Consider the following 20,770-nt stretch of genomic DNA (forward strand, 5'->3'; position numbering starts at 1 on the left):
AGAAAAACCTGAAAACTTTCCACTGACATCAGAAACAAGACAAGGATGCCCACTCTCACCATTTCTTTTCAATTGAAAAAAATTAGGCAAGAAAGAGAAATACAATTCATCCAAATTGGAAAGCAAGAAGTAAAATTGTACCTGTTGGCAGATACTGTGATGTTCTACATGGAAAACCCTAAAGGCTCCACAAAAAAAACTGCCAGAACTAGTAAACAAATAAGAAAAGTTTCCGGATACAAAATCTACATTAAGTAATTAATTGCCTTTCATCATACTACCTGACTTCAAACTACACACTACAAGGCTACTGTAACCAACACAGCATGGTACTGGTACCAAAACAGATCTATAGACCAATGGAACAGAACAGAGGCCTCAGAAATAACGCCACACATCTACAATCATCTGATCTTGGACAAATATGACAAAAACAAGCAATGAGGAAAGGACTCCCTATTTAGTAAAGAGTGCTGGGAAAACTTGCTAGCTATATGCAGAAAACTTAAACTGAACCCCTTCCTTACACCTTATACAAAAATTAACTCAAGATGGATTAAAGACTTAAACGTAAGACCTAAAACTATAAAAACCCTAGAAGAAAACCTACGCAATACCATTCAGAACATAGGCATGGGCAAAGACTGCATGACTAAAACACCAAAAGCAATTGCAACAAAAACCAAAATTGATGAATGGGATCTAATTAAACTAAAGAGCTTCAGCACAGCAAAAGAAACTATCATCAGAGTGAACAGGCAACCTACAGAATGGGAGAAAATTTTTGCAATCTATCCATCTGACAAAGGGCTAATATCAAGAATCTACAAAGAACTTAAACAAATTTACAAGAAAAAAACCAAACAACCCCATCAAAAAGTGGGCAAAGGCTATGAACAGACACTTCTCAAAAGAAGACATTTATGTGGCCAACAAACATATGAAAAAAAGCTCATCATCACTGGTCATTAGAGACATGCAAATCAAAACCACAATGAGATACCATCTCATGCCAGTTAGAATAGGGATCAGTAAAAAGTCAGGAAACAACAGATGCTGAAGAGTATGTGGAGAAATAGGAACGTTTTTACACTGCTGGTGTGAGTGTAAATTAGTTCAATCATTCTGGAAGACAGTGTGGAAATTTCTCAAGGATTTGGAACCAGAAAGAACATTTGGCCCAGCAACCCTATTACTGGGTGTATACCCAAAGGATTATAAATCATTCTACTATAAAGACACACACACACGTATGTTTACTGCAGTACTATTCACAACAGCAAAGACTTGGAACCAACCCAAATGCCCATCAATGATAAACTGGTTAAAGAAAATGTGGCACATATACACCATGGAAGACTATGCAGCCATAAAAGGATGAGTTCATGTCCTTTGCAGGGACATGGATGAAGCTAGAAACCAACATTCTCAGCAAACTAACACAGGAACAGAAAACCAAACACCACATGTTCTCACTCATAAGTGGGAGCTGAACAAGAAAACATGGACACAGAGTGGAACATCACACACTGGGGCCTGTTGGGAGATGGGGGGCTAGGGGAGGGATAGCATTAGGAGAAATACCTGATACAGATGACATGTTGATGGGTGCAGCAAACCACCATGGCACATGTATACCTATGTAACAAACCTGCACGTTCTGCACATGTATCCCAGAACTTAAAGTATAATTTAAAAAATTATTAGTTGCCTTTCTATACACTAGTAACAAACTGAGAAAGAAATTAGGAGAGCAATACCAATTACAATAGCATCCAAGATAAATACTTAAGAATAAACCTAACTGCGGAAGTGAAATGATTTGTACACTGAGAACTATAAAATATTGATTAAAATAAAGAAGGCACAAACAAATGTAATGGCATCCTGGATGCACAGACTGAAAGACTTCCTATTGTTAAAGTGCCCATACTACCCAAAGTGATCTACAGATTGAATGCAATCCCTATCAAAATCTTAATAGAATTTTTAACAGAAAGTTTTTTTAAAAATTCTAAAATTCACATGGAAGCACAAAAGACTCCAAATAGCCAAAACAACTTTGAAGAAGAAAGACAAAGCTAGAGGCATTACACGTCTTATTTCAAAATTTGTTACAAATCTCAGTAATTAAAACAGCATTGTCCTGGCATAAAGACAGTTATATAGACCTCTGGAACAGAATATCAAGCCCAGAAGTAAATCCACAAATATTCAGTAAACTGATCTTCAAAAAGGGTGCCAAGAATACACAATTGGGAACAGGCTGTCTCCTCAATAAATGTTGCTGGGAAAACTGGATATTTACATGACAAAAAATTAAATTGGACCTTTATCTTATACCATACACAAAAATCAACTTAAAATGGGTTAAAGACCTGAACTGTAAGATCTGAAACTGTAAAACTCCTAGAAGAAAAGCTGAGGGGGAAAGGCTTCATTTTCTAAAGGAAGATGTTTTAGAATAGACATTGGTGTTAGCAATGGTTTCTTGGACTTGACACCAAAAAGACAGGAAACAAAAACAAAAATAGACAAGAGGAACTACATCAAAGTAAAAAGCTTCTGCTCAGCAAAATAAACAATGAAAAGTAAAATGCAAGCTATGGAAAGGGAGAAAAGATCTGAAATCACATGTTTGATGTGGAGTTAATTTCCAAAATATACAAAGGAACACCTAGAGCTCAATAGAAAAAACACTAATAAGCTGACTTAAGAAAGGGCAATGGACTAGAACAGACATTTATCCAAAGACCTACAAACAACCTCAGAGATACATAGAATGATGGTTGCCAAGGGCTAGAGAGAGTTGGAAAACGAGAGTTGCTAATTAACGGGTATAAAATTTCAGTTATGTAAGATGAACAGTAACAATACTGTATTGTGCAGTTCAAAATCTGTTAAAGGGTAGATCTCGTGTTAAATGTTCTTACTGCAATAAAGTAAAAAATATAAATAAAATAAAATAATATTGAAAATAAATTGCAATGCAATAAGCAGTACTCGTAAGTGTTTACTATTGTGAGACTGTTTGCTCCACAAACACTACAAATCCCAAGGCAAAACTTGAGTGACTAATCAAAATTATCTGAGGATGTCTCAAAACATGTTCCCTGGTGCACATGGTCTTAAAGAATTTTTAATAATTTCATTTTTTAATTTATCAGAGAATTTTTAAAACCCAATTCACACCTGTTAATGAGGTTGCATTCACCCAACTACTCAATAAAGCACTTTGTTGCCTAACATGGTAACATCATCGAAAACCGACTGTTTGGATTTGCTCTCTGTGGCATTTTGTCAATAGGTCTAACACATCTAGTCTGATCCATTTAGGTTCATTTACCATGTACCAACCCTGTTAGTTTAAAAACCATCTTTACCTCCAGAGTCAATTCCAAATCTATAATATTCAATCCTTCACTTGTCCATTTACCTCTGTAATAGATTCAAGGGTCAAATAAGATCAGTGTTTTAGACATAATATTTTTAGGTCCAGATGCAAATGTATTTGAAATGCTTATATCTTAACATTTTACCTTCTACCTGAAAATTTCAATGAGAGAAAAACTATCCAGGTTCACTATAAATGCATGCAAAACAGACAGTAAACAAGGAAAGATCAGATTTTGCTCTCACATTTACAATTGAATTTCTCCCTTCCTTGTGACCACTGGTTATTCCAATGGAAATCCTTGTCAAATGCTATATAATAAAAAGTTTTGATTATAAAGAAGATTGGAATTTTTGGCAGCTGTTGTTTATGATTTTATATCTATAGGTTTAAAAAGACTTCTGTAGAATAACAAAAGCTGAAGCAGTTCACTAAAGGCAAAATGTGATTTCTGTAATGACATTTCTTTTCAAACTGATAGGAACAATATAAAAATCCCATGCTTAAATAAACGAAAAGTTACCAAGTATCTTTGATGTCAGTTTGAGGACTTTTAATAATTTTTTTCTTGCCCATGTTTCAATAACTACATGACCCCATTCAACTCTTTTCTTTATAGATACAGAGTAAAATACCTTTATGTCAGGAAATTGCCCCAGGTAGGTATCCAGTGTTAGCAAGGACCCATCCACAAGTTTTTGATGGAAGTCTTCCCACAGCACATCACATTTCTAAAAGAAAAAAAGAAATAAAGAGACCACTGCTGAGTTATTTTAATTGGATACCTTTCACCAAACTCCTAAAAAGTATCTGAAACTATAAAATTAGACAAGTAATATTTTCCCAGATATGAGATGCTAGGGAAAAATGAGAATCAATTAATAATGCAATAAAACTTTAAGGCAATTTGATCACTGGTTCTAGCTAACAAAACTGGCTAGCTCATTAAAATTGTATTGCTGATTCTAAATTACCAAAGAATGCAGAAACTTCAAAAGATTCCCATAACCCTATAGATGGACTTTGGGGCTAAGAGAATAATCCCACTAAGACAATTTGCTTCTGAAGCATTCCATGAAATTAGAACACAATCCACACTGAAATAAACAACAAATCACTTCTGAATCCTCCACAGGGAAAACAGAAAAGTTACAGTCATATTGGGAAAGGTCTTACATTTATGCAGTATCAATTACGTTAAACACACAATGAATATTAGGTATTAGTATTATTACAACTAGTATTCCCACTGTCACTATGTTAAGGCATTCTCACAATTGTTTTATGAGAAAAGACTTTGTTATTTCCATAGTACAGAAGAGGATACTGAAGCCCAGAGATGTCATATAACTTGGGCAAGGTTATGCAGATGATAAATGACAGACACAGGTTTCAACTCAGATTTGTCTCCTTGAACTCAAAGCCATGATATGAAAGTCATGATATGACTATCACACTGGGCTGCCTCACCAGAGGACTTTTTAATCCCAGCTGTGTGACTTCAGGGTACTAGACCTCCCTGAATTTCAATTTCCCCAGTTAAATGAGTTAGCAATGTAAAGTGCTTCACAGAATTTCAGGCAAATAGCAGGTACTCAAGAATGTCATCTTCAATTTTCTCCCTCTAGCACATTCTGGGTCTATTGACAGAGTCTGCTCTTTGTTACCCAATCTCTATCCTTTCTTATTTCCTACTAACTGAACCTCCCATTTTAGCTGGGCACTTGGCCACCTAGGATAAAGACTCTACTTCCCAGACTCCTTTGCAACCACACGCAGTCATGTAGCTGTGTTCTAGACAATGGGATATACTTTCAGGAAGTGTCCTGAAAAAGAAGGAAGGAGTGGGCTGTCTTCCAGACTTCATCCTCCTTGCTAACTGGCATGCAGAAACAAGAGCTGATGGCCAGTGCTCAGAGAGTACCTTGCCCCTGAAGCCAGGCTAAAAATGGCAAACATGGGCCCCTCATACTTGTGGGGCCAATATGCAATGCCTGGACTGCCGACCTTTAAATTCCTCTATGTGAGACATAAGTTTTCATCTTGTTAACACACACACACTTTTAAAATTTGCTTTTGTTTCTTTTTCACACTTTGAAAAGTAGTCCTAATTTTTACAAATCTCAATTCAAGAATTTTATGCAAACCAAAACATTCAAATCCACTGTTTAAAAAGGCTCAACTGCTGACGTGAGTAGACCCTCTGAACACACAGTATTCAGTTTCTTCATCATTACAAGAGCCTATGTTTGCACCTGTAACTGAGGATTCCAAAAATCCTGGCAGCTGCAAGAACCAAGGTAGGATAACAGCCATTTCCTTAAAAAAGAAATGCCAACAGTGGTCTTTGCCATACATAGAATGTAATGCAGTGTTTTGAAAAGTTATTAACACAAATTTCTATTATTCCCTTAAAAATTCTTTTCTTTCGCGATGAATTTTCAGTTATACCACTAATTAGAAATTTACAAAATGTTCAGCAACATGATGTTGAAATATTGTGTTTTAATTGAAGAAATATGAGAAGATGCAATTACTTAATAATTGCATCTGAAAGTAATGTGTGCGATCTGGTTTGGCCAAACCTACATCCTGAAAGTTTTTGAAAGATGTAAAAGAACCAACAAGCGCTTTCTTCATAAATAAGTCTCTGTTAGTATCTCAGTTATAAGAAGATTATGAAGTTCAATGTCAGGATGTCAGAATTGTCATGGAGCAGCCTAGGACTCTGCTGTTAACACCTGTTTTCCAAAGCTACACAGACTTTCAGTGCATCACCTATCAGACCTTCCCCTGAGCTCTGGCTGCCACATCGAACTTAGGTCATCTGTATCTAAATGAGCTGCAATAACTCACCTGGAGTAGCGAACATGACAAACAACTGCTCTTTGTTTTAACAAAGAACTTGGATGTGAGACAATCTGTGACTGGCAGTTGTCTCATGTCAGTAATCATAACATGTACCAAACACTGAGTAGGTAGAGGACCTCCACACAAAGGCAATAAGTACCTACCTATTAGTAGGTACAATTATTTTTCTCATTTTGTAGATGAGGAAACTAAAGCCTAAGAAGATTAAAGAACTAGTCCAACATCACACAGTGATACTCAGTCTCTGGTCCATTCTGCTTTCCACAAAGCGAAACCCACTTACTTACTTCCCGTCAGCCAGACAGCCCCCAGCCAGAAACCTGATTTCAGGTGTTAAGACATGTCTAGGGCCAAAGCCTTCCTGAAGTCAAATTCCTTTTAACACTCTGACTTTGTGCTTGTCTTCATGAAGTGAATATCTGCGAATGGACTAGCTGGTGTTAAAATGGAATGGACGCCCTTCTGAACTCCTGTCTCTGCATTTGGGGAAGGATAGTCAATAGGGGGATTGAGATGAGGGGGTGAAGTTGGGACACAATCCACACTGTGATCCATGTCGGCTAGCAATGGGCTGCTAAGGCTTGTAGAGAGGACAGAAAAATGATATTGTCATTTTGCAAAAAGGAATATTAAAATACTGCCCTCTACCCAAGTGGTTTTATGATCATCTTCACTTTTATTTTCTTCGAGACGGAGTCTTGCTCTGTTGCCCAGGCTGGAATGCAGTGGTGCAATCTTGGCTCACTGCAACCTCTGCCTCCTGGGGTCAAGCAATTCTGCCTCAGCTTCCTGAGTAGCTGGGATTACAGGTGTGTGCCATCATGCCCGGCTAATCTTTTTGTATTTTTATTTCACTATTTTGGCCAGGCTGACCTCAAATTCCTGACTTCAGGCAATTCACCCGCCTCGGCCTCCCAAAGTGTTGGGATTACAGGCGTGAGCCACCGGGCCCGGTCCATCTTCACTTTTCACTATAAGTTTGGAATCATCAGGCATCAGAACTGCACGGTGCCTTCTTAGCACACTGTCTCACCTCATGATTAAGACTGTGAAGTGGGAAGAGCAAGTCAGGGGACAGGTGGACTGAGCAAGGCTGTGGGAGCCTCATGGAAGCCACCCCAGTTCTTACCTCGCCAACCATTTTCACATCTTCCCGCCCATACCAATCCGGCTCATAGACTTCATGTAGCGATTCCGTGAGCTTCATGGAGGCCTCTTGCATGCCTAGTGTCAGAGAGAAACAACTCCTGTTACACAGAAATGGGTGAGGATTCTCTTCTCCCTTCCTCCACTTTTTTAAGTGAGAGAAAAATATTGACTACTTGCTAAACACTTAAGGAAAAATTATAAAGGCACAGCTGCTGCTTGTATCTGCTGTCGTATCTTTCTTTGAGGGTTTCTAAGACTTATCACATTGTGCATTTTCTGTTATTCACTTGATACTGATAGATATGGGGTCTCAGGAAAAATCAACAAATATCCTACTCTGCAAACCACAATAATCATGTGTCCCATTATGTGTGCTATCACTTGCCAAGTGGTGTCAGATGCTAAGAACACTGGTCCATAAAACCACAGAGTTCTCAAACTAAAATCAGTCCTAAATGAATTTAAATACTAGGCATAAAGCGTTTTTAGAAGGGACTAGAAGTAAAAATTAATAGGATTATAGAGCATAACAGTCAAAAGTGGTTAAGTGGCCTAAAATGGTAAACATGGTTAAAGTGGTTAAATGGTTAAGTTTTAAGTGACCTAAAATTTTTACAAAGAGCAAAGAAAAAAATGTCATTTTCCAGTATAGTAAGTCCTTACTTAATGTCATCTATAGGTTCTTGCAAAGTGTGACTTTAATTGATATGAAGAATAATGAAACCCATTTTACCCAAGGCTAATTCATATAAATAAGAGTTAAGTTCCCGGGACATATTTTTCACAGACACATCACAAAACTTCTAACTAAAGGTCAACACACTTCTAATATTGAACATTGAAATAAATGAGAGCAGTACATACATGTAAGAAAGATTAATAAAAACAAGTAAGATAATTATTTACTTGCTTACTCCAGTTTAGGGTCATGGGTGACCAGATCCTCTCCTAGAGGCTCAGAGTACAAGATGGGAACCAGGCCTGGACAAGATGCGTATTACTGCAGCGCTCACTCACACACCCACACTCACTGACACACCAGTAAACTTCACCTGTATATCTTTGGGACTTGGGAGGAAGTCAAAGTACTGAGAGAAAACCTGGTGTACAAATTCCACACAGACAGTGGCCCTGGCTGAGATTTTTTTTTTTTTCTCATCGTTATTATAACAAAATGATGTTGAATGAAACGATGCTATTTGAAGACCTGCTGTATTATTTAAAACTATGAAAGCAGTTTTAAATCAAAACTCTTAGAAATTTTAGGGTTCCTAAGCCTTTGGGTCTCAATTTTCATTAGGGATACATTTGATATGTTGCAAAACTATGGTTTGCAACATTAAAGAACAACATTAAAGATACATGCTTCTGAGCACAAATGGTGACATAAAGTATCACCCAGTCCTTTTTAGTCTCTCCCAAGGACCCCCTGCACAAAGGTTAATGTATGTACTGAAAAGTCAGGAAGGCAGTTCATGGCTGAGAGCAAAACAAGGTGCCAGGAAGAGCTGGGGACTTGGAGACACGCCTCTGGCAGAAGACTCTCCCTGACAGCGGAAAGGTAGATACGAGCCTTGCTCAGTCCACCTGTCCCCTGACTTGCTCTTCCCACTTCACAGTCTTAATCATGAGGTGAGACAGTGTGCTAAGAAGGCACCGTGCGGTTCTGCTGCCTGATGATTCCAAACTTAAGAGTGAAAAGTGAAGATGGGCCGGGCACGGTTGCTCACGCCTTTGAGAGCAACCTTTGGGAGGTCGAGGCAGGTGAATTGCCTGAGGTCAGGAGTTCGAGATCAGCCTGGCCAAACTAGTGAAATAAAAATACAAAAAACATTAGCCAGGCATGGTGGCACACACCTGTGATCCCAGCTATTCAGGAAGCTGAGGCCAAGACATCAATGTGACCAAGTCCCACCTAGCGAGGACTAGCGGGGATAAAAGGGGGCTGGAAACAGGGAGAGGAGAGGAAAATCAGAGCACTGTCATGAGAAATAAAAAACACATCCTGTAAACTTAAGGTCAGTGAATCCTAAGATGAAAATCATTTGTTAAACTGAAAACTTGACATCCTTGTTGGATTGGAGGTAGCTAATTCTAGGTTCAACTGAGAGAAAAGGACAAACTGAAAGATGTCTGAAATGACAGAAGTATATCCTTGAGAAATATGTATAAAAGTCCACATGTAACTTGGAGTTTCATAGCACTTGTGTTCTCTTTAGACACAGAACATCTCCCTTCCCTCAGAGCATCACTGGGCACATTCCAGGAAGCCCTTGACAATGAGGTATCCTGCCCACATGAGCTGAAGTGACTTGACCACCATCAGATGAAGCCCTGGCAGAGTCTGGGGTAGGAAAAAAACAGTATGACTCAAGACTGTGGGGACTCTGATGAAACAAGAGTCGTGCAGGTGAAGGGATAGTAAACAAGAGACAAAATCTGAATCCAACCACTAGCACTCTGAATCCAAGCAAAGGGGATGCGTTCTCTCATGATATGGTCAACACTGAGGTGGAAGCTACATTATCTCAAGTGTCCAAATTCACCCTCACCCAAGTACAAGCAAGTCTCTATCAAGAAATATATCCCTCAAATTCATACCAAGTGTTAGTCACTAGTGGACCCCCTTCTATAATCCAGATGCCAAAGACTTCTGGCATTTTCTTTAAATCTTTGTCTTAAGTCTGATGGAAACTATACATAGCTGTGTAGATAGGTTTTTAACAATGTCTTAAGAGAAGAAAAAGAAATTTGGCACTGTAGGCCAAATAATCTTTGTGATGAAAAATAAAATCATGAATATAACCTTAAAATAAAATTATATAAGACTTTAATCATCAAGACTAAAAGCACGATGTTGCAGTAAATATATCTATTAACAGCCAAAAGTAACTACTAATTACAGGGTGGATAAGTGGTGATGGATCATTTGGACAGAAGCCATTTTGACATGGAAATTGTTTTGAGAACATCTCCTCCATAGGATGCACTTTAATGGATACACAGGTGAGAGGCTGCAAGCCTAGCTCCAGACTGGCAGAGCTTTTAGGGATTACTCTGCTGACAGAGTGTCATGGGGAAAAAAAAGCTAAAATACACAAATTTGGCAACATCAAAGCAGAATAGGTGCTAAATGCTACCTCTGAGGTTGAATAATATACAATATCCACATTTTCTTAAAAGATTAGTGATTTCTAAAACTGTAAGACAAATGCCCAGCATCATATATAGAAGAATTATTATTATTTTACTATTGGATGGGAACCACTTCACTCTCTTCAAAATTTTGGACCTTTTCCAAGACATTTCATAAAATGTTGTCTATTCCCATTCGCAGCCAAATTTGTGAGCTTCTATTTTCATCCTTTAAGACTTGTTGCATAGATTGCACTACTTTATACATACTCCTTGCTTAAATAGCCTGAGAGTATGTGTTTTAGTTAAAAATAACATCAGTTAAAATAAATAACCAGCAGCAAGGATAAACCATTAAAAGAACGTCTAAAATACTGCAAGTATCTAGCAGCTTTGTCCCATTGCTTAGAAGAGAGTTGTGTAAAAAGACAGCAGCTGCCTCAAAGGAAAGCAAGAGTGGGCATCTTTTTCTTAGATTCTCAAGGAGAAAAAGGATGGGACCAAGAGTTGGAATAAAATAGGCAGTTGGTGAAGTAACTCAAGAATAGTCAACCCTACCCCTTAGTTATGCCTACACATAAGACACATAAACAAAAAACTATTAATGACACCATCTGCACTGTGCTCCATTTAGAGAAAGATCTGGCGTGTTCATCATCCATGTGTCTGGCCTCCGCTGCACGTGCATGCCAGTGACTCCCAATTCTAAATTCCTACTGTACATCTCCACTTGGATGTCTTATTAATACCTCAAACTTCACATGTCAAAAACAAACTTTAAATTTTCCTGTCCAAACCTGCTTCGTCTCCTTTTCTCAGTTCTCATGAACGCCACCCAGTTGCTCCAGTTCGAAAACAGGAAGTCATCCCAGATTCATCCTCCCAAAGCTCAGTCACCAATTCCACCTGATTCTCAAATCCAGCCCCTTCCTTCCCTGCCCACTGCCCTTCCCTGGATTAGGTACTCATCACCTATGATTTAGATTAGATAACACAATCCACGTAACAGGGTTTAGCAAAGTAGCTGGCACAAGCTATTGTCAGCCATCATAATACAAAATATTTTTGGAGGCAACATAACAAAATAATTAAGACTATTATTTGCAATTAATCAGCCTTTGTTAAAAACTTGGTTCCATTACATGTGATTCGTGTGATTTTAGGCAAATTATTAATCACCTATAACCCCAGTTTTCCAAAGTGTAAAATACCAATAAATATACCTGCCACAAGGTTATAGGGAAAATTACATAAACTGAGGCATGTCAAATGCTTATCTCGGTGCCTAGCACATAAGTGCTCAATAAGTGTTAGCTAATAGTATTATTGAAGTATTGGACTAGACTTCTACTAAATATCCATGCAGTTGCACTTCTTCTAGCCTGAATTCCACACAATCACAATAACTATTTTTCTAAAATGCTAATCTGATCATGGGACTTTTCCCTTGCCTACAATAACTCTAACAATGACTCTCCTGTCTATTGATAGAATAAAATTCCCATATGATATGATACATGAAGCACTTCTTTATATAAATGCTGCCTGCCTTTCCATGTTTCATCCAGCTCAATTTTCTGCTTGCATCTAACTGCTCTGTTTGTTCCCTCAAGAACCCATGCTTCCTTCTGCCTCCTGGTCCAGTTGTTTCTTCCACCTGCAATGTCCCTCTGAAATCTATCTTTCTCTGGAAAACCTAACCATTTGATGGCCACCTATGACCCCACTTCTTGGGTTCATTCAAATGTAAGTTCCTTGGAAGAACCATTCCTGCCCCAGTCTCTTGCCTCTCCTAAGGTGGGAGTCTGTCCTCTGTTATGATGGCACTCAATGCACGTATCTATTAAAATACATATTACTATGCCCATCTGGCCTTTTTTATTTAACTGTCTCCCCACTCTGCTGTGAGCTCCTTGCAAGCAGGTACTATGTCTTGTTCATCTTTGCATCTCCCTGTCCTAGAACAGTGTCAGGTGCACAAATGGTGCTCCAGACGTGTTTGCTGCTAAAATGAATGCAAGCATAAGATCTGCCTCACAAAGCCTAAGCATCAGCAGAAATCATAAAGACCCACAGAGGAGAAGCCATCCAGAGATCAGTCATAATAAAATGATTAGAATTCATTTAACCCAACTTCATAGAATCCCAGTTTTGGGGTCTTTGGAAGCTTCTGAGAGAAATGAAGCACTTAATAGATGAGGAACCCAAAGCAACTAAGAGACTTAATGATTTTCCCACAATTGCCACAGGACCCATGACTCTCCAGGGCTAGATATCACTTTCTCCTATGCTGCCCTGATGCTACCTGCATTACAGCAGGGTTAGTTAGCCAGAGTTGTCCTTGTGAAAACAAGAAAAATTGCCCATGAAAACCTTTGAAAATGTAAATTATGATTACTTAAGGCATTGATATGGTTTGGCTCTGTGTCCTTACCCAAATCCCATCTTGAATTGTAACAATCTCCATGTGTTGTGGGAGGGACCTGGTGGGAGGTAACTGATCACGCGGGCGAGTTTCTCCCGTGCTGTTCTCGTGATAGTGAGTAAGTCTCATGAGATCCGATGGTTTGATAAAAGGGAGTTCCCCTGTACATACTCTCTCTTGCCTGCTGCCACGCAAGACATGCCTTTGCCCCTCCTTCGCCTTCCGCCGTGATTGTGAGGTCTCTCCAGCCATGTGGAACTGTGAGTCCATTAAACCTCTTTTTCTTTATAAATTACCCAGTCTAGGGGCATGACTTTATTAGCAGCGTGAGAACGGACTAACACAGGCATGTACCTTGTTTTCAAGTTTGGTCCCAAAACCCAAAATGTGTTCCCAGGAACACTACTCATTCGTCACAAGGCTATGAGAAGAGAGAAGGGTCCTGCAGTCAAAAAACTCGGAATTCCTGCCTGTCCCACGGGATTTCTGGAGTTGACTTTAGCATATTAAGGGCTCTGAGAAACTCAGTAGTAGCCTGTTTAAAACTTCATTCCAATCAGCTGTGGACAAAGTAATCTAAACAGAGATCTCTTTTTTGGAGCATCACTTGTTAACATAGTCAATCAGCAAATCCAAGGTGGGGAAAAGCTGATAGAATTCCTTTCTCCTTCATACGGAGCCATGGCCACTAGCCCTGGAGTGCAGGCGCAGTCTGCCAAAAAGGTTTATTTGATGCTTTACCCAGCTTTTCTCCGGAGCTCAAGCCTCACCCTCAGGGAATTCTTCTAGATCACATCAAGGAAAATAATTATGCCAGTCTTTATAAAGCAGCATGCTTTATAAGCAGCACAGACCAAATTGAATAGACTTGGGAAAGAGAACTCATTTTTTCATTCAACAAACTTATCCACATTTTCAAAAAATCAACTACCCAGAAAAAGTCCTGTGCTAGAAATAATGTATGACTTCTGTGTTCAAATCCTAAATCAGTAATAAAAGAAATACCTAGAGTGGCTTCTGTTTTCTGACTGAACTGTTACCAATACTTAAGGTTGATTTGGGAGTAATTAATGATGAGCTCCATCAAACTGTGGAAGTTAAATTCTCTGAGACTTACTTCTTTGCAAATGTAAAATCAAGTTAATGACATTGATAATATGGCAATGTTGGGAAGTTAGAAACAGGTAATGTGCCTAAAATGCTCAGCACAGACTCTAGCACATAGTAAGTGCTCATGAAAAAGTAATAATAGTAGATTGCCATTATCCCATTGTATAGATGAACTCTGACTTGTGAAACTGATGCCTTACCATTGGTTCAAAGGCAGTAAAAGACAATAGATAAAACCAGGGCTCTGGAGAAACACAGAACAAAATATGCAATCTGGCCCTGTTGTTTTCGTGGCATGCAACTTTGGATGAGCTATTTAAACTCTGTTTAAAAAATCACTTTTTCTTTTTTCTTTTTTTTTTTTTTTTTTTTGAGACAGGGTCTCACTCTGTCACCCAGGCTGGAGTGCAGTGGCATGATCTCCGCTCACTACAACCCTCACCCTGGTTCAAGCAATTCTCCTGCCTCAGCCTCCTGAGTAGCTGAGGCATGCGCCATCACACCTGACTAATTTTTGTATTTTCAGTAGAGATGGGGTTTTGCCATGTTGCCCAGGCTGGTCTTGAACTCCTGGCCTAAAGTGAGCCACTCACCTTGGCCTCCCAAAATGCTCGGATTAAAGGTGGTGTGAGCCACTGTGCCTGGCAGTAACCCACTTTTCTTATCTATAAAATGAAGATAATAAAACTACCTGCCTTATAGAGCTGTCATGAGAATTAAAATGCTATGCCTGGACTATAAAATTCATAAATATATTTTAGTTTAAAAATCAATTTTGCTAATTTTTATTATTTTGGCCATTTTATTATTATATTTTTATTATTTCATTATTTAATAACATGTTTGTATTCAGTTTTACACATCCACATTAAAACTGTGAGAATAAATTCTTAGAATAAAACTAGTATGTCAAAAAGCATACCAAAGAAATAAATAAAAGTTTTTACTAAATGCTCTCCAGAAAAGCTATCCTCCTGGCAATACATGAATGGAGTCCACTTCCCAGAGCGTTACCAGTACTAAATACAGCAGTATTTTATTTGTAATGTCTTTGAACATTTGGAGGAAAAATGATAAAATCTTCTTTTCAATGCTACTTAATATTCTTTGATTATTCATGAGGATAAGGCTTTTTCATGTTTATCACCCATCTATAGTTCTTCTTTGGCTAATTTTTCCTTAGAGTTTTCTGCCCAATTTTAATTAACCAATTGACCTTCATTTAGTCTACTCACTGAGCTCTTTATATCTTGATTTACTTTCATTAACTATGTTGCCAAAAAGGTGTTTTTAAAAAACATATTAAGCTCTACATACTTATGAGGTCAAATTTCTCCATCTCTATGGAGAGATTTATGGGTTTCTGCCTTGCGAGTAACCCTTATAAAGACCTCTACAGCCTGGAGACTAAATTTACTGTATTTTATTCTAGTACTTTAGCACATTTCTTTGCATAGTGATTCATGGCAGACACACCTGACAGTGATAACTTAAGCATACCCTGAGAATCACCCTGTATGGTAGATGCACCTGAATATGTGCTCAGAGTTCTGAGCTAAGGAATCTGGGAGTGGCCAACCCAGAGATTCATTCCTTGTCTACAAGGAACATCTGAGCCCTGAGCCTGTCCCATGGAATGTGAGCCATACAGGGGATTGAGGCCATGTGTTTTGGGTTAAATGAAGGTTGCCAGGTGGAGGTTGTTAGGTAGAGGGTGCTAAGCGAAAATGTTACAGAAACTGCATTGCTTTTTGCAAATAGATGCAGTTCTCCTGCCCAGCCTGCCACCACTTGGTGGTGCGATACTCCTGCCCAGCCCTGCCATGACTGGGCCCACTCTGTATGTAAGTTTCCCACTAATAAAATCCTGTGTCTTGTTTGCTGACTCTGGTTCCCTTTTTCGGCCTTTTGAACCTGGTGCCATCCCTACTGAAGTTAATAGAGTCCAGTACAACATATTTACACCTTTACTATATCTGGAATTAGGAAGGAGGGAGTAAAGTGTGAGGTTGAGAATTTCACTGTTTTCTAAGTGTTTGGCCAGTTTTCCAATACCCCTTGTCAGATGATCCATTCTTTCCCCACAAAATCTGCCTTATGATACATCATATCCATGGGCACACTTGCCTGTGACTCAGGGCAGGCAGCGTGATGATGGATAGCAGGCACAGGCTGAGCCCACTTCCCTATTGCTCTCTTCCCCCTCCTCCAGTGGCCTCATTTCCTTGCCTTACATGGCTGAGTCCCAGAAACTCATGCCGGGGCCTCTATATGCCCGTGCATTGCATGTCGGTAGGGCTGCGAGTGCTGCTAGTCCACACAAGTCACAGCCAGTCCAGGGCCATGGTGGCTGATCATCTTCTACCTGCCTCTGCCACCATGTCTTGCCCCTTCCAGTGAGAGGGCTTAGGTGAGAGTCTGTGAGTGCTCCACTCTTGGGATGTGGTCTCCCTTAGGAGGTAAGCCAGCTGCAGCTTTTCTTAAACAAGGTCTCAAGCTCACTCTAAGAAATTTTCCTGGAAATCTCTGGCATGTAGGTGGCATTTATTTCTAGTTTCCAGCATAAAGGCACACATATTTTTTCCTTATATATTCTGATTATCATTTCAATGGGAATTTGGGGGTGGGTGGAATGGAACACCTGTGTTCAAGCACCCATCTTGCCAGGAAGCCAAATGGCTTTGTAATTAACACTCAATCCTGTCACTCATGAATTCCAAGAACAACCTGTGCTTAGTAACATGCAGTAAACAACTCATACACATTACCTTTGATTGCTGCTAAATATCCTCGGAGTTCTCGCTGAAGTCTGGTACCCTCTGCCTAAAAAACACAAGCACAGATGCTAAACATCTAGTCTATATTTTGCATGAAAACGTCTAAGAAGTGTTAAGTCTCAAAGTTACTATTGCCAGAATCTCATTCTTGAAAAAAACATAAATATGTGGACACAGACTAAATAAGGCAACAATGTCCATCAGTCTAGATATTTATAGAAATTTCATTCCACTTCAAAGAGCAAAAGGAGAAGGCAAGATTTTGCTAATAGACAATACAATTCATTACACAGCCTCTAATTCAAGAGCTATCAAATTTCTAGATTCTGACACATGGGTTATAATAGTAGGGAAGTGATCACCATTATCTAATATGGTAGCCACAAGCCACATATGGCTGCGAGTACTTGCAATTGAGACGTACTGTAATGATATTTTCCATTTACAGTGTAAGTATATTTTATACAACAGATTTTAGAGACTGAGTACCAAAAAAAAAAAAACCTCATTAATTTTATACAGATTACATGTTAAAACGATAATATTTTGGGTCTATTGAGTTAAACTACATCATTAAAATTTCACCTCTTTCTTTTCACTTTAAGGATGTAGCCACTAGAAAATTCTAAACTATGTAGTTTGCATTATATTTTTATTGGACTGCACTGAAATAGAGAAACTGTTAAATTGTAAATGTTGACACATGAATGCCTGTTTTGGTTTGGATACCATTTTAGAAACTCCGAGACTCTCTGAAACTAGGATGAGACTGCAAATAGTTTACTTTGGAGTTAATCAAAGAAACGCCAATAGGAGAGTAGAGAAGCGAGGAAAAGAAGGGAAGACAGTGGATACAGGGAGCATTATCAAGCAAGTTACCAGTGTGGGCAACTGGACCTCAGTTCCCCTGGGGAACTCTGGAAGACAGTGTCAATGAAACACCCTATAGATACCCTAACTGAAAGGCAAGGAAGCTGAGGCGTTTATCCAATATCTCCTGTCAGCTATGTTTCTAGAGCTGCTCCTAGGAGACACTAATTCCCCAATATATCTACATAGGGGCAGAGAGGGCTCCAGAAACCAGAGAAGCCCTCAGGCAAAGAGTTGCCAATGCTGGCAAGTCAATCTGGTGGGCTCAGAAAAAGTAGGTACTAGGGGCATATGTCTGAGCACCAACAGTAGCTTCTATGATTTTACAACTGAAAATCTATTTAAAACATGCATGCATTTTAATTGCATAGTCATTTAACAAAATTGCAGAGAGCTAGCATACAGGACTCCACCTTGAGCTCAATAATTTCAATAGTCATGTTCAGTTTAACGAACACTGTTAATATTTGCCCAAAAGAGTCGTGGTGGGGGGACCCTCTTTCCTCATTATAATCTAGTGGGGGAGCTAAAATATGTAAGCAAAAAAGAAAAAAGAAAAAAATGCACTGCAAGGCAGATTACATTTAGCATTGCAACCACCATTCAAAGTGTTGGAGTACAAAAACAAATGCCCATCACATTTAAAGATAATGATTAATACAAAGAAACTGAAAAGAAATAATTAAGACTATGCTTGACGGCAAAAGGGATTCTGAATTAGGATATTTTCCATATAACACTTCCATTGTGCAGGTATAGTGACATTATTTCTTTGAAATCTATGCAACACTGAGGTGAGGTATTCTGTATTTGAGTCAAGCTCAGGTATTTTTGTAGCTCTATAAACCCAGTTACTACCAGACAAAAGCTTAGGATGAGTCCGTTTGCTGGCACGTATGAACTTCAAACACAACGGTTCTATTCAGAATGGCAAAGCAGAAATCAAAGTACTAAACAATTGACTCCCTTTCTAGTGTCTCAACATGATTTTAAATTAAAACTCAAGCTTTCTATTCTCTTGTTGAAACACTCAGAAGTTTGTGTGATGGCAAATTCCATCAGCTAGAGAAAATAAAGCAAATCATAGTGTGGGTTCCAAACAGCAAAGTGTAGTAGAAAACTATTTCCAGAGAGAGGAAGAGGAGAATAAAGAGAAAATGCTCATGATAAACACTTGAGTAAAAGTAGACAATGAAGAGGACCCAGAGAAGTCAGGATGAAGTCCTCAAAACCACCAAGAAAAGTATATTGGAACAAAAGAAGTGGGTCTTTCCACTTCTAAATATCCATCATGTGAGGGCATTGTGTCACATTCTGAGTTTACAAAAAGTAGAAAAAATATGGCTTTGGTATATAATGTCATATAATATAATAATTTTGGTAGATTTTATTATTGTCAATCTATGCTGCACCTCCCTACCAGATCTGTCATTAGAGAAAGATCATACTTCCTGCCTCAGCAACATCAGGCTTGGCTGTAGGATTTGACTTGGCCAATGAAACATGAGTGGAAGTTACATGTCCTACTTTCAAGCTGAAGCTATAAGAGCCATCACATGCTCCTGCCATTGCTTTCCTCTCCCCATACAGAATTTGTTTCTTCAGTCTGGATCCCAGAGTGAAGGGACCACAGAGCACAGCCACCACCTGCATTTTCATGAGTGAGAAACCTACCTCCGTTGTTGAAAGCCACCGAGATATTACTACCATGGCATAAACCTAGCCCAAACTTCCGATAAAATGATTCACCATCAACAGAGGAAATGCCAAAATGTGGAGAGAAGCTGAAATCTAACCACAACAATAAAAAGCCCAATTGAGTTAGTGAACAGAAAAGGACTAATGGCATTTACAGAAACATTTCAGAAAAATCAAGTTGGAAAGATTAAGGACAAACTGAATGGTTCACAAATGGAAGCCCAAGTGGTGGTCAAGCAATGGAAAGAGATAGAATGGAACTGAGAGAGAAGCAAGCTCCAGAATCATTTGTCCCATCATATTTCAGATAATTTAAGACAGAATAATATCTGAAATTTACCTAGACAAATACAGACCCAAACCAATCTAAAGCCTAAAAATCCTAAAAGGTACAATTAGGAGGGCTTGAATCCATTAAGGCCACATTTCTCAAACTATATAATTGTAGAATCTGGGGGCATTTAGTGTTTTGTCTAGGGCACATACATCCACAAAACAAAGCTAAAAGATCTCTCTGGAACATCAGTTTATTGAGGTGAAGGGAAAGAAATGGAAGAGAAACCATTATTTTACAAGCACTAAGCCACCTCTTATGAAGTCGAATAAAAAAACAGCATGGGAATGAAACACAGAACTTCACAGATTTCTGCTGCTTTCAGCTGTCTGCTTTAGGATTCTGCTGTACCAGTCATGGTCCTTCCATGGAAATGTGTGAGGGACACCGAGTTAAGCAAGGCTCACTTCTCACCCAGAAAGATGTGTTCCCTCAGTTACACAGAACCGGCCATGAAAAGGGATGGTTATGAGTCACCAGGATTGCTCAGAATATCCAGAAATAGCAAAAAGTAGCAGTGAAAGGCATTCTTTTCTCAAATGTTCAAGGAATAAAGTTATGTCAAATTAACCCCACAATTAACTAATTGCCTTTTCCTTTAGTAGAAATAAAGTGAAATAATTCAGGCTCCAATCCATATACTGGATTCATCTTGTCAAAGGGAAGCACTGCAGACTTCTTTTTTTTTTTAATGAAATAAGAAATCCAGAAGAGATTTTTCATATAAGAGTGGAACAAAGTTCAAAATTGTGCAATAATTGCTTAATAAATGAGTTCAATTTAAGCAGATAAACTAAAGGCTGATTTAAATGACTTTCTTCTTTGCCAGTTATTAAAATTCTTAATTTTCCCCATGAGTATTTGGGTTTCATGAACCACAGTAATAGCCACACTTAATTTCATGTAAATTTCTACCTTAATCAAAAGGTAAAAAGCTCTGGAGAAAAATCCTCCACCTACAATATGCCATAAAGTAGTTTCTTCTATACAAAACTTATTGCATAACA

General features: G+C 38.7%; 1 protein-coding gene across 2 annotated transcripts in view; it reads right to left on the reverse strand.

Moving 5' to 3' along the window:
• The window catches only part of AMPH (amphiphysin), a 252,548-nt gene that overhangs the window by 105,309 nt on the left and 126,469 nt on the right, over positions 1 to 20,770 (reverse strand). For both annotated transcript variants that reach the window (XM_023226433.1, XM_023226431.1), the window contains exons 3-5: positions 16,853 to 16,907; positions 7,395 to 7,489; positions 4,030 to 4,125 (exon numbers count right to left, since the gene is read on the reverse strand). In XM_023226433.1, the coding sequence (XP_023082201.1) occupies positions 4,030 to 4,125; positions 7,395 to 7,489; positions 16,853 to 16,907 (246 nt within the window). The remainder of the gene's footprint in view (positions 1 to 4,029; positions 4,126 to 7,394; positions 7,490 to 16,852; positions 16,908 to 20,770) is intronic.

This window comes from Piliocolobus tephrosceles, chromosome 8, assembly GCF_002776525.5.
Source record: "Piliocolobus tephrosceles isolate RC106 chromosome 8, ASM277652v3, whole genome shotgun sequence".
Taxonomy (NCBI): Eukaryota; Metazoa; Chordata; class Mammalia; order Primates; family Cercopithecidae; genus Piliocolobus; species Piliocolobus tephrosceles.